Genomic DNA, 13,257 nt, shown 5'->3' on the forward strand with positions numbered 1-13,257 from the left:
TCATGAATGATGCACATGGTCCAAAAGGACAAGAACAAAATCTACAGTATGGCATCCAAAACAGACTAAGTCAATTTTTATGTAGCTTGGTTTGAGGTACACATTTTGTCACTTCTCCTCCAGAGAATCCAGAAGCCCTAATAGATGAACTAGACATGAGGCAAAAATCATGGTGGGTGGGTTGGAAAAAAAAAAAAAGGCAACATGAAAAACACCACACAATAGGATATAAAATCAAACTGCTATTTTGCCAAAAACTTCAGCTTACCTATAGTCTCTGAATTATGTCAACACTATCAAAGCAACACAGAGCCAATTCTGTGCCCAAATCCACATATAATTTAAAATAGGAAATGACACTTTTGCTCCAGTGAAGGAGGTTGTAATGACTGTGTGGATGATTATACTTGACGAAGTTCAAGATGCTATAAGGGTAAAAATTTCAAGCATAAATATGTAAACTTGTTCCAAGTTTTCTATACTATTCCTTTAAATTACCAAAATTTCAATCCTTAGTCTGCTGCACAATTGCCAAATGAAAAATTAACCTAAGAAGTTTACTGCTTTTTTTTTTTTTTTTTTTGAAACTAGACAAAGTAAAACACTATTTTCAAATAAGAAATACTGACATTAAGGTGGTCAGTACTTTACAAGTACTGCAAATGAATTTAGTTTCTTGAAATTAATTTTGCATCTTGACATGAAATACCTCCTTGACTAAATAAGGAGTGTAGGTAAGAGATGGTACCACACTGAGCCAAGAAGGGAGGTTGCCAAGCCTATTTCTAAGAGACAGAACAACAAGGTGCATAATCTCTGCAGTTTTGTAACTAATTTTATCATCATACTTTATAAGTAAGAAAAGGTCAAAACTGTCAGTGAGGAGCAGAACGGCTCAGATTTCCAGTCCGAACTCTTTATTCCACGCTCACACATGCATGACTGGAACTGAGGACAATAATGCTTTTTTATTAGATGACACAGAAGAGAAAGCAAATTTGAAAATAATTTCCAAACTTAGTTCTTCACATACATTTTAATTTTGTATTTTGCTTGCATAGGAAAGGAATACACTGCATAATATTTCAACTCAGGTGTCAAATTTATACTACAAAGCCTGTATTTGGCTCTAAAAAGCCCTATATCTTTTTCATATCCTTCAGATACATGAAAGGAACGTATTTTCTTCCCTCCAAAACTACACAAAATTTAAACACTTGTGTCAAATTTAAACTCCTAGTCCTTTCTCAGATCGTTCTGCAAAAAGCTGAGGCACTCTTAAGAAGCAGCAGAATCCATTTTCCAGAAGGGAGAAGAATGACAAGAATGCGGCAATGCTGAAGCGGGGTCCAACTGCAGAGAGAGAGAGAACCAAGTAATTTTTTGTGTGCCTCTAAAGAGCTATTCAGCAATGGATGTTGACGCACTGCCCTTCCTGTGCATTGTAATGTGTTTCCCCTGGAAGACTTCTCTCTCAGCCTGCTGGAACTGTTCCTTCTTCTCGAGTGTTTGCAATACTGCCCTCATTTCTTACTCCCCAAAGCTGTAAATTCATTCCCACTCCCTATTACGATCCTTTTTTTTTTCCCCTCGCACATCTTGTACCACTATTAAGGAACCTTGACAAACTAGGTGAACTAACTGCCAAGACAGATAAGGGGAAAACAAACAAACAAACAAAAAAAATAAATACAAATGAACAAAACCAACCAAACAGAAAAACACCACTTGTATCACAGCTGCTGCCCCAGCAAGGCCTTCACATTTTCCATAAGCCTTTTCTCTTGTTACATGGTAGTTGTTTTATTTCCTTGGTAAAAATATTAAACCAGGGCACCAATTCACTAGGCCATGAGCATGTGCTGTCAATTTTTATACAAAACTGAAAAAGAGTAGCAGGTGAATGTTTCAGTGCAAAGGGGTCTGTAACTGGGGAGTAAATAATTGCTGCAGGAACTCAGGACACTGTATGATCTGAGTTGCAGTTCCACATTACACACATAGCTAGTCAGGATTTGTTAGCTACCAGGGATAGGAGGGAGAAACGTGTTTCATGAAAAAATAATCTTACATGAAAGTCAGAGAACTGAACAAACACTCTATTCTCAAATACACTAGCTGAAGACCAGGATAAACTTTGTGATGGGATATCCAGCACCTCATGAAGCAGGAAGAAGATGAACACAGGACAAACAAACCAAATCAAACAAAAAGACAAAAAAAGCTCTCTAGGACCCTTCACTTCTCAAGGCTAGAGTTAATGAAAGACCTGTTCTTTGCACAGTCTATCCATAGCTTGTTTTTTATTGCTGGTACATCTGCACAATAAATCTGTCATGTATTCTTCTGTAATAATACCTGAAATCTGTATCAGAGGTTCTTAGCTCACAAAAACACTGGTTACCTTACACATAAAGGCAACAAAAGGTAATCCCCAGTTTCCATATAGTTATTTTTCAGAGCACAGTACCCTCCAATACTGCTTGAGAACTATTTATCCATTAACAACTATGTTTTTGGAACTGCCTATGCAAGATTACAACTAGCTGCACTATACAGCCTACATCAGTGCTCTATCACCACAAATGAAACAAAGCACACAACTAAGATGGAAAAAGTGACTAAAATGAGCAAGAGGAAGACAAGAACCCATCTCAGTGGCAGGGATACAGATCTCCACAAGCCAGTACCAAGAGTAATTGGAGGAGGGCTGCGTATTTCTTTCCCCACACATTCACCCAGTGCTATCAGTGAGTTCTGCAAGTACCCCACTAAAACACATTTCACTCAGCCTCGATGCTTGGAGAAAAACAGACCATCAATATTTCTCAGGACGGTAAGCTAATTACCTGATACAGGAAGCTGTTCCTCAAATTCCAAATTTTTGTACTGAGCCATACCTGTCAGAAGGGGAACGGGATTCCTATCCTGTAACTTGGTACAGTGCTTCAGGAGCACCTCAGCAAGGTTTCTTCATTCACCCTTTTTTCTCCAGCCAGTTGGCAGCACTGCTATCTTCTGCCATACACTACTAACTTTTCTTGCTTTCCAAGATAGAAGAGCCTTGTCTGCTTTATGCAGACTGCTCAGACAAGCAGCAGTTTTATTCACAGATTTAGATTTTGGTATGTTTTTAGTGATTATTACGTTGTTGAACTCTACTTACTAAAATCTCAAAGAGTTAATTGCAGACCAACTTTACGTTAGGCAATCAAATAGCTAAACAATAAAATGATGAGGTCTTTACAGTCCTGGCTGTTATAATTTCACACTGATGGCAAGCTCCACCACACAGCTCTCCCACCTCCCCACCTCAGATGAACAGGGGGAGAAACCATGATGAAAAGCTCATGGCTTGAGATAAAGACAGGAAGATTCTTCAACAATCACTACCAGAGCAAAATGAGACTCAGCATGGGGAGGTTAATATAATTTATTGCCTATCACTAGCAGACTAGAACAGTAAGAACTAAAAGCAAAAAACACCTTCCCTCCATCCACCCTCCTCTACCTTATCCCTTCAGAATGGGGGCTGAAACCAGCCCCTGACACTTCGTCTCCACCACTCCTTCTCGGTCCCTCTCTGCCCCTGCTCCTACGTGGGCTCCTCTCCACGGGCTGCAGCTCCGGCCCGGGGCCTGCTCCTGCGGGGGCTCTCCATGGGCCGCAGCCTCCTCCAGGCCACATCCACCTGCTCCACCGGGGGCTCCTCCACCCATGGGGGGGCTGCAGCGTGGAGATCTGCTCCATGTGGGACCCATGGGCTGCAGGGGGACAGCCTGCTCCACCAGGGGCCTCTCCCTGCACAGCCCGCAGGGGAACTGCTGCTGCCTGCCTGCAGCACCTCCTGCGGCACTCACCTGGGGGCTGCAGGGATATAGCTCTCTCATTTCTCACTCTTCTCTCCCAGCTGCTGTTGCCTAGCATTTTTTTCCCCCCTTTCTTAAATCTGCTCTCACAGAGGTGCAAACAACATCACTTACTGGCTCAGCTCTGGCCAGCAGCAGGGCCCTTTTGTAGCTGACATGGGGCAGCTGCTGGGCTCAGCAGCCCCCTGCTAGCAAAACCTTGCCATGTAAACCCCGTACACTGGCCAGAATTAAGATTCTTCCAGGGAGATGAATATTATTTTTATTATATCACTTCTCATATGTACAGTTTTGGATGCCTAATACTTGAACAAGTCAGATGTCAAAGCTTTGAAAGAACTCACCAAAAATGCTCCCTACGCAGCTTACATTTTCCACAGAAACTATTTTTTTTTGGGGGGGGAGGCGGGGGGGAAGGGGACAGTGCAAAAAGTAGGTGAGATACCCTGACTAAAGCTAACTTACTAAAGCACTGTGAGATGGGTGAGCCATAATATCAAGAAACAGTTCTTACTGCGCTATATTGCCACTGACATTAAAATACTGTGAACTCAAACATTCAAGTCTGACACATTATTAAGACACAATGAACAGAAACTCAGGTCTGAATGATGTTTGGTTTAACCATTTCAGAAACATGCACAAGAAGAAAAACTGATCTATGAACTCCCAGGGAGAAAAGGAACCTATCCCTGCTTTCAGCTCAAAGCCAAACATGCTAGCTGATAAAAAAAATAATAAAAAAAATAAAAAAAAAATAAAAAAAAGAATACTAGAGAGCATTTGTGATGATAAAACTAAAATACAAGACCTAGCATGAAGGTCTAGCATTGTACACTAAATCAACATTTTTCCTGAGCTTCCACCAACTTAATCATATTTTCCTTAAAAGTAGTAAAGAAGTACTTCACCATTTATGCTTTTTATTATTTTCACAAAATACAACCTATTAGGTTAGTAAGTGCTGAACTGCCAGAACATGACCATGACACACTCAAATTTATAGGATACACACATTCACACTCCACCGAGCACCAATGAACCTTATCAACTCAAAAAAAAAAAAAAAAAAGTGCCTCAAAACTAGAAACACCTTCTCATGGAAAAATATAAATGGCAAGGCTTATAGGAGTCCAGCCACCAGTTTCTTCTGACAAACAGGGTAAAGGCTCACATCTGTACTACCTTGAGTTGGTAACAGTGATACAGCATTAACAACCAAGCACAGGAAGCACAGGATACCTTCTGTATTTAGCACTCTAACTTATAGAAGAAGCCTGTGTGATGATGCATGCCATAGAATGGTGGTATCTTAAGATTAATGAAAGAAGGAAAATGAAACTGTTCTCTAAAAGCAGAATGTTCCGTGAGCAAAAGACAAAATTCCTTTTGTCTTATATGAAGACTGATAGACTACTAGAGACCTGAATAGCACCAGGCAAAAATGCTCGAATTGATCCCTAAGATAAAGCACAGGCAGCAAGGCAAAGTCCTTTAGCTTCCTGGACAATGGTAGACAAAAGAACTTAGCATACTAGGAGTCCAGATTTATACACATTTCTAGTATTATTTAAAAAAATAGATGAACATAGATGACAGCTTTCCCTTTGCAAAATACAAGGAAAGAAGAATACCTATTTAAAGCCCGCAACTCCACCTTCTTGCAGCTATAATTTAAATGAAAAGTGCTGTCTCTGTTGACAAGTGGAATAAAAAGCTCTCCTCCAAAGGCACAGAGGATGAATTCAACAGTACCAAGCTGGACTGAAATATCATCTGCACAGGCTTTCTGATCAGTGTGGAAACACACAGTCTTCACAGGATCACAAGAGTGACTTAGCACCTAAAAGATGGGATTCAGAAAGAGATTGCTGTAAGTTTTCATCACGATAAAATTTCAGACTTAACAGATTCTACAGCTGGTAACACAGATGTATAGCACACCACTAAAATTGGCATATCTCACAGTTCAAGTCTCTTCCATTTTTAGGATCTTTATTTCAGCAAACTGTCCCCTGGACTTCACGGAGATTGTTTAGGTATGCGTAACGAGTATTGTCAGAGGTTGCGCCAGTTCCATGATCCCTCAAGAAAGACCACAGTCACTGTGGAACAAGCTGCCATCCTTCAGTGTTGTCCACACAATAAAATCAGCTAAAACACTTCTCAGTGTGGAAGTCCTGTTGCTTGTTTATTTTCTTTTGAGCACCAAAGGGGCACTAAAATTGATAAAACAACCATAATCTGTTGCAGCTAAACATAAACATATTGGTGCTCATTTCTACCCTGAAATGAAACTGTGGATACCTTGATACCATGGCAAACAAAGTAATAAGACAAAGGATTGTCTTATGCAACCCCAGAACAGAAGAAAGGCCTATTTAATACTTTGCAGCTCTGGAATCAATGAAATTAATTTCCCAGATCTTCTAATGCCTCTCACGCACGGTATGGATGCACAGTTGGTATCTAGCTGAGGTGCCTAAACTTAGCCACCCTGAGAAATGTAGCTCTGAACAGCCAACAGGACTTCTACAGAGGACACCAAGCACTGGAAATAATCTTGCAGCTAAATGATGTGAAAAAGTCCTACCAATTTCAGGGCTGAAGCATATTATCATCAGCTTTATAATGCATCCACTTGTGCAATACCTGCTCCACTACACTCAGCACCCCAAAACCATTTCCTGCACGCCTGAGCTAGCTCATTCAAACTCCAGCTCTGTATCCATTCAGAAGCTGTTGCCTGCCACTTGCAGGAGTGTAATGCTAGATCCCCCAACCTTAGAGAGCTTTTCTCTCCATCAAAGCCCTCCTCTTCCTTTCCATGTTATCTTGTGTTCATTGTTATGAGCAAGAAGCACTAGGGAACTCACGGGAATGCATGTCACATATGGCAAAGCAAGGCAGCCAAGAGAACAGCACGTGCACGCTCTGCATGGCAGAAAGCCATCACCAGCAGGTTGGGGAAGGAGTTAATCCCCTTCCCTGTGTGGCAGGACCCGCCAGGCTGCTGGCAACAGAAGCCACAAAAAGGACACTGCTACCCTCTTCCCCGTGCTTCCAGCCACGCATTCTTGCCTTAACCTTGTGCTCGTGTAAGCTGTTGTATGGCCAAACTTTTTTCGCTGTTTTTAATTCATGAACTGGACTTGTGAATTAAATTGCTTAAGCAAACCTGAACTTTGAAGTTGGAAGAAAACCAAAGCTGGTTAAGGCTCTCTGAACTGTCACAGTGCCTCAGCTCACCCAAAAACACAGGCAGCAATAAGTGCAGTTGAGTCTTGGGCCCCCTTTTTTCCCTCTCCCCTGCTCCACAATTTCTATCTGCAGTTGCTCTACCAACATCAAACACATCACAGAAAAGACTTTTGATGGTTCAGGAAGAACACAGCCTCAGAATATTCATCATCCAGTTCAAGAGCCTTAAAACAGTCTCGGAATAAAGACAATGACAATTGTGCCAAACTCCCAGTTTGAATATTCACCAATTAACCGTTTAACTATTTCAAAAAGATGGAAACTAGCTCCTCTCCTCACCTCCCACTTCAGGATTAACAAGCTAACAGTTGTTTCCTTTGTACTGCTCAAGGTTCACGGTTCTCTGCAGAAAAACCTGCTTCTTCTCCTAGCAGCATCTCGCAATCCCCCTGGAAAAGTGAGGGGGCAGAACTGAAACTGAGCACATACTGAATCACACCAAAACGCTGTGTTTTGTGTTTGTTTTTTTTTCCTTCCAGAGAACCACTGATTGTTATGAATGTGCCACCACTATACAATAGCTCTTCAGAAAGGAACGAATTGAAAAAAAAGCAGAATTTGTGACAAGGCCATGAAGAACCAGAACCTAACACGGTTAAAATGCACGCATGAAGAATGTCTGCAGTTACCAGATTCTGTGTTTACCCTGTCTTCCTGTTGTTGACACATTTGAGACTGAAGAGGAAAAAAGTAACACATGCAAAATGTATTTTATCATCTTTAATTATGATATTCACACATTATCAGCTGTGTATCAGTTGTCAGCAGTCTCTAAGGGAAGTTGTTCTGCCCCTCCTTGATCTCTTAACAACAGGCCAAGAAATCCCTATCACCCAGCAGCAGTGCCAGATACCCCAGAGCCTTCAAACACTGTAAACCATACGCTCAGAACATCAGCCTCTCAGACAACCACACCTAAAAGAGTGCAACAACACACTCTTTGACATCTTCGTGAGAGGTCATCAGAAGAAAGAAAGGCAGCCCGACCTACTGGTCTGCTGCAGCAGATAGAGGGGCTGTGATCTGCCAGATGCCTCGGCCTGTGCTCCACAAACGCTGGCCAGGCAAGCTCAGTGTTTCCATCCTCTGCCCAAACAGTCACATCTCCAAACCTCACTATTTTCCTGATCTGCTGTCACCACCAGAATAATCAACCACTCATGTACTATGACGGTTTTTCTTCAACAGGTAAGTGATGCTGATGCGATGATATCATCAGAAGAAAATTAAACCCTACAGCTTCGTGGTCAATCATCAAGGGTTGAAAGAGAGTTTAAACAGGCCCAACTTGTTTCCAGCGATCTTTGCATCCATAAGAAATCAGATGAGTACTTAAAAGCATAGATGCACAAGGATCAAGGAGAGCATAGTATAAAAAAAGGGGATAATTGAACAGGAAGGGAAAACAGAGTTTCACTAGCAAATTCTGGCAGCTTTGATCCTCTCTGAAAAGGAGGCCTCAACAGCGTTTACCAGCAGCCTTCCTGAAGAAGCAAAATCTGTTTCTGCACTTGTTTACATGGTGTCTAAATTTCCAACCAGCACAGGCAAACTCTTCCAGCTGGGGAAAAGGCAACACGCAGAAGACAGAGATACGCTGTACTGGGAGGATTGTTCAGCCAAAAAGGAGAAAGGTCAAAGAAGTGATGCCACGTAACTGGGCAGACGTGTTTTTAAAATATAGGAAACAAAAACAGTGGCCTTGTACAGTATATACAAAATTCATACTTATTATAAGGTTTTAACATGTCTACCAGCATATAGATAGCATATATATATTTGCTAGCATATATATTTGGCCTTGAGAAGAGAAGGAAAGCAGGCAAGCTGGCAACTTGGTGGAAGCAGCGTATGGCCAAATAAGAGTTACTTACCATCCTGAAGGAAAGAAAGTTCATGATACTTTTACAGCAACCTGCTACTTGTAGCTGCCCAGCAATGACCTCTTTGGGGAGTCGTGCTGTTTACGTACCGATGCTAAGCAATCTTTGCAGTATCGGACCGTAGCTCTGTGTTTAAGAAAACTTACCAGATTCTGCAGCAAAAAACCTGTACCCATCACTGATCTCAGCTACAGGCATATTACAGTGCAACTGCCACATGCATGTTTGACAGCTCCTTGTATTTTAAGACATGACTCAGTGATGCATCGGAGTGAACAGCACTCCCAGGACTACACAGAAAGCAAAACAATCCAGGTGTTCTCATGAGGACCTGTCACAAGTTTTGACTAGAAAAGATGGTGTGAATCTGTATTAGATATGCTGAAGCAATTTTAAAATCATTGCAGCTTTACCTCACAGCCACATTTTTCTAGACTGCTTTGGCTGCAGCACTGCCTGGATAACTACACCACAGTGCCTAGAATAGTCTCAGAAGAGGCTTCTGGGAGATTTTTGGTAGGGTAACAGTTCTGCAATTACAGCAGGCTGCAAAAACTGCTGAAGTATAAATACCAACTTTGAGATACCAGCAGTTGGGACCCAGTCCTTCGCTCGGCTTCACCCTAGTTGCTACTGCCCTGGCTGCATCAAAGGATCATCACAGTCACCTGCTGAAATGGAAGGAAGCAAAACCTCTCCTGCCTTAAAATTCTGAACAAAAATATTCATGCACACACCTGGCAAAGCTCTCAAAGAGCTAGAAGTCTGAGAATTACATGCCCAGCTAGGCTGCAACTCAAAAAGGGGTTGGGAGTGAAATATTAAAGAATAAACCTAAACATATTTACAGGTAAGCAGTTTGGTCTAGCTTAGAGAAACCACAACAGGAATCTCAGACACACAAGGTGAAAGACGCGAAGGACATCCCCAATCTTTAAAATCACAGGTTGGCAGCAGGAGGAGCAGTTTCACCTCACCTGTGTCCGTGCCAGCAAACATCCAGTTTAGGCTGAACAGGTTCTCAGACCTGTGGAAAGCCTTATCTGCTCTACTTAAAACATAGACAAACCAGTTCAAGTACTTCTATGTGAATGTGAAGCAAGCAATCTGGGAGGTTAAACCAGTTCTTAAGAACAGACAACTTCCCTGGCACAATGGAAAAGACCCAGCGCGTAAATGGTAATTAAGACAGATCTATTTTCCCATCTAAATGAGCGGTTTCCCAAGAATCATTGTGGGACTTGAGAGAAAGGCCAGGCAAAAAAAAAGTCCTTGTTTATACAGCTAGTTTCACTGAGGGCTAAACATTTCATCGCTTTTTCTTCCTTTCTGCAAGCTTTGCCTGTCTTGGAAGAAAGTGAAACTATTTCTTCTTTTTTTTTTTTTTTTTTTTTTTTAAACAGAACCAATTAAAATGTCGCATTCATACAAAAATACTGAAATTACCAAAAAATACCACAACCCCATACGCTCCTTTAAGAAATGTGCTGACTAATTCCAGTGCTTTTTCAGAAGTATTTACTGATGTTTCTGTTCACCAAAAAGTCAGCAGTTAAGTTTCTTGAATATCCCAGTATTTAATGGGGCAGAAAGGGTGGAAATATAAAGGGATCTGCATGGACCATTACCATAGACTTCACTGGATAGATGCAATTTCAGGGCCAAAGACAATAAATGCTAACTACTGCGCAAATACGTCATATGGCCATAAGGCTGAGTAATAACCCCTATAGATGGTCAACTCCACAAGACCTTTTTTTTCCCCACTGTACTAATACAAATGGAAAGGTTAGAGAGAGAAATATCTACATTTTCAGGGCAGTTTTCTGCCCCAAGGTAATTTTGTTTTCAATGGCTTAGATTTTAAAGGAAGTGCAAATTATCTTCAAGGGTAACAATGAAGTTTTGCAATTGAGGCAATTGATTTGTTAAGTGGCAATATCAAACGTAGCACAGAAAAAGAAATTGCTAGGAGTTTTCACAGGCTTTTACCATAACACAAGAAAAATCAGTATTAGTTTTTACTAATGTGGCACAGACTTTGCATCAGTATACTTGTCCTCCTGGTCTCCACAGACAAGGGCTGGTGACTCTTGCTTTACTTTCTACCAAAGTAAATAATCCAGCTCCCACTAGGTCTGAACATGTGCAGAAGTTGACAAGACAAGCTTTCAAAACACACACGAACCACTGCTTGGTACCATATTTGGTTGCACAAAGAATTCTTTTGGGGAGGAGGGAAGCAGCCGCTGCCTTGTCTCTCTGCATTTTGTGCTTTCCCTTGCTAGCTAGCCAATAGCTTAGCATTACAAGATTTTAGAAGTAATTGCACCTAAAGACGAAATTTGAACGGCGTATTTACATAACTTCAAATTTGAATGTTTTTTGTTTTAAAGTCTTTTCAGACTTGACACAGATTTCTAGAGATGCTACGCCTTCCAAAACACTCTGAAGTCTAATTATTTTGTCTAGATAAGGGGTAGGATCAACAGTCCAAATCACCATAGACCAATACCATACAAGAGAAAATTCAACCTCTTTGACTGAAAATTCTGCAGCAGCTCACGTGTTTCTGCACAGCAGCCTCATGCTCAAAGGAAAGACCTGGTTTGCTGGCGACTCGGGAACCTGGGGAGTTCAGGAGGTGTTGGGAATGTGACCGTTTGCTAGGCACGCATTTACGCTTACGCTTCTCCCAGGAGCATGGCTGCTTTACTGACAGGGAGCACCAGCGGAGCACATCTAGAACAGCTCAAAACACACAGATAAACTAGCAACACGCATCGGCGGATCTTCCTTCATCACCCCCAGCAAGCCAACCTCCTTCCCCTTGCTCTGAGCCCTTCCCTGGCTGGGACTCGCAGCCACAGCCACCTCCCGTAAAGACCACCACTTCCAGGTCTTTCCACCTCCAGCGCCTGCGAGAGCGAAGCACGGGAAGCCTGCAGCAGGACGAGGGGCCAGCCACGGTGCAAGCACAAAGGCTGGCAGGGACGCGAAGGAAGGAAACAGAAGAGGAGTTTAGCTGTTCCTTCTGACCTGCGTAACGCTGCAGCGCGGCCAGGGCTCTGTGTGTGTGTGTATACATACATATATATATTTATGCTCTGTGTGTGTGTATGTATCTTTATGCTGTATATATACACCTTTATGCTGTTTTATGTATACATATATATATATATAAACACATAAACCTTTATGCTGTTTTATGTGTCTTTATGCTGTATATATCACAGAATCACAGAATCGTCTAGGTTGGAAGAGACCTCAAGATCATCGAGTCCAACCTCTGGCCTAACACTAACCAGCCCTCCACTAAACCATATATATATCTATACAGCATAAAGGTGTGTATATATATATTTATGCTATTTTATATATCTTTATGCTGTTTTATATATATACACACATATATTTATGCTGTATATATGTACCTTTATCCTCTTTTATACACCTTTATGCTGCTTTATATGTACCTTTATCCTCTTTTATACACCTTTATGCTGCTTTATATGTACCTTTATCCTCTTTTATACACCTTTATGCTGTATATATGTACCTTTATCCTCTTTTATACACCTTTATGCTGTATATATGTATCTTTATCCTCTTTTATACACCTTTATGCTGCTTTATATGCCTTTATGCTGTATATATGTACCTTTATGCTGTATATATGCACCTTTATGCTGTTTTATATATACACACACATACATTTACGCCCTATACACACCTATTCATGCTGCTGCCGTACTTCCTGGGCCACCTGCTCGCCCCCCCCCCCCGCCCATCCCCACCGCCGGGCACCCCGAGCCCCGGGGGCGGTGTGGGCGAGGCAGGGCTGCCCGGAGGCCGCGCCGGGCCCTTTGTTCCCCGCAGCGCCCGGCTGGGGACGGGGGCGGAGGAGATGGCGGAGGGGTGGGGGGGAGCCGAGGGGAAGAGCAGAGCAGAGCAGAGCAGCGGACGGGCGGCTCCGCCGGGGCTCGGCGCCGCGCCGCGGGGGCACTCACCCAGGTGAGGAGGCTCTCGCCCAGCTCCGCCCGCTCCAGGCTCTCCACGTTGAACATGGCGGGGCGCGGCAGGGGTCGGTTCCAACGGCGGCGGCGGCGGCAGCGGCGGCGACCCCCTCCCTCCTTCAGCCCTCCCGCCCCGCCCTGTGCGCTCCTGTCCCGGGCCGGGCCGGGCCGCGCCGCGGCGCAGACACGTCAGAGCCGCCTGACGGGGAGGGCAGGGGGAGGAGGGAG

At 42.8% G+C, this 13,257-nt stretch overlaps 1 protein-coding gene across 2 annotated transcripts in view; it reads right to left on the minus strand.

The window, feature by feature from the left end:
* HOOK3 (hook microtubule tethering protein 3) overlaps positions 1–13,156 on the minus strand; it is a 94,340-nt gene extending 81,184 nt beyond the window's left edge. For both annotated transcript variants that reach the window (XM_084305373.1, XM_084305374.1), the window contains exon 1: positions 13,024–13,156. In XM_084305373.1, coding sequence (XP_084161499.1) covers positions 13,024–13,080 — 57 coding nt within the window. In that variant the 5' untranslated portion in view covers positions 13,081–13,156. The remainder of the gene's footprint in view (positions 1–13,023) is intronic.
* Positions 13,157–13,257: the final 101 nt, after the last annotated feature.

The sequence above is a fragment of the Netta rufina genome (genome assembly GCF_964035555.1).
Source record: "Netta rufina genome assembly, chromosome: Z".
Taxonomy (NCBI): Eukaryota; Metazoa; Chordata; class Aves; order Anseriformes; family Anatidae; genus Netta; species Netta rufina.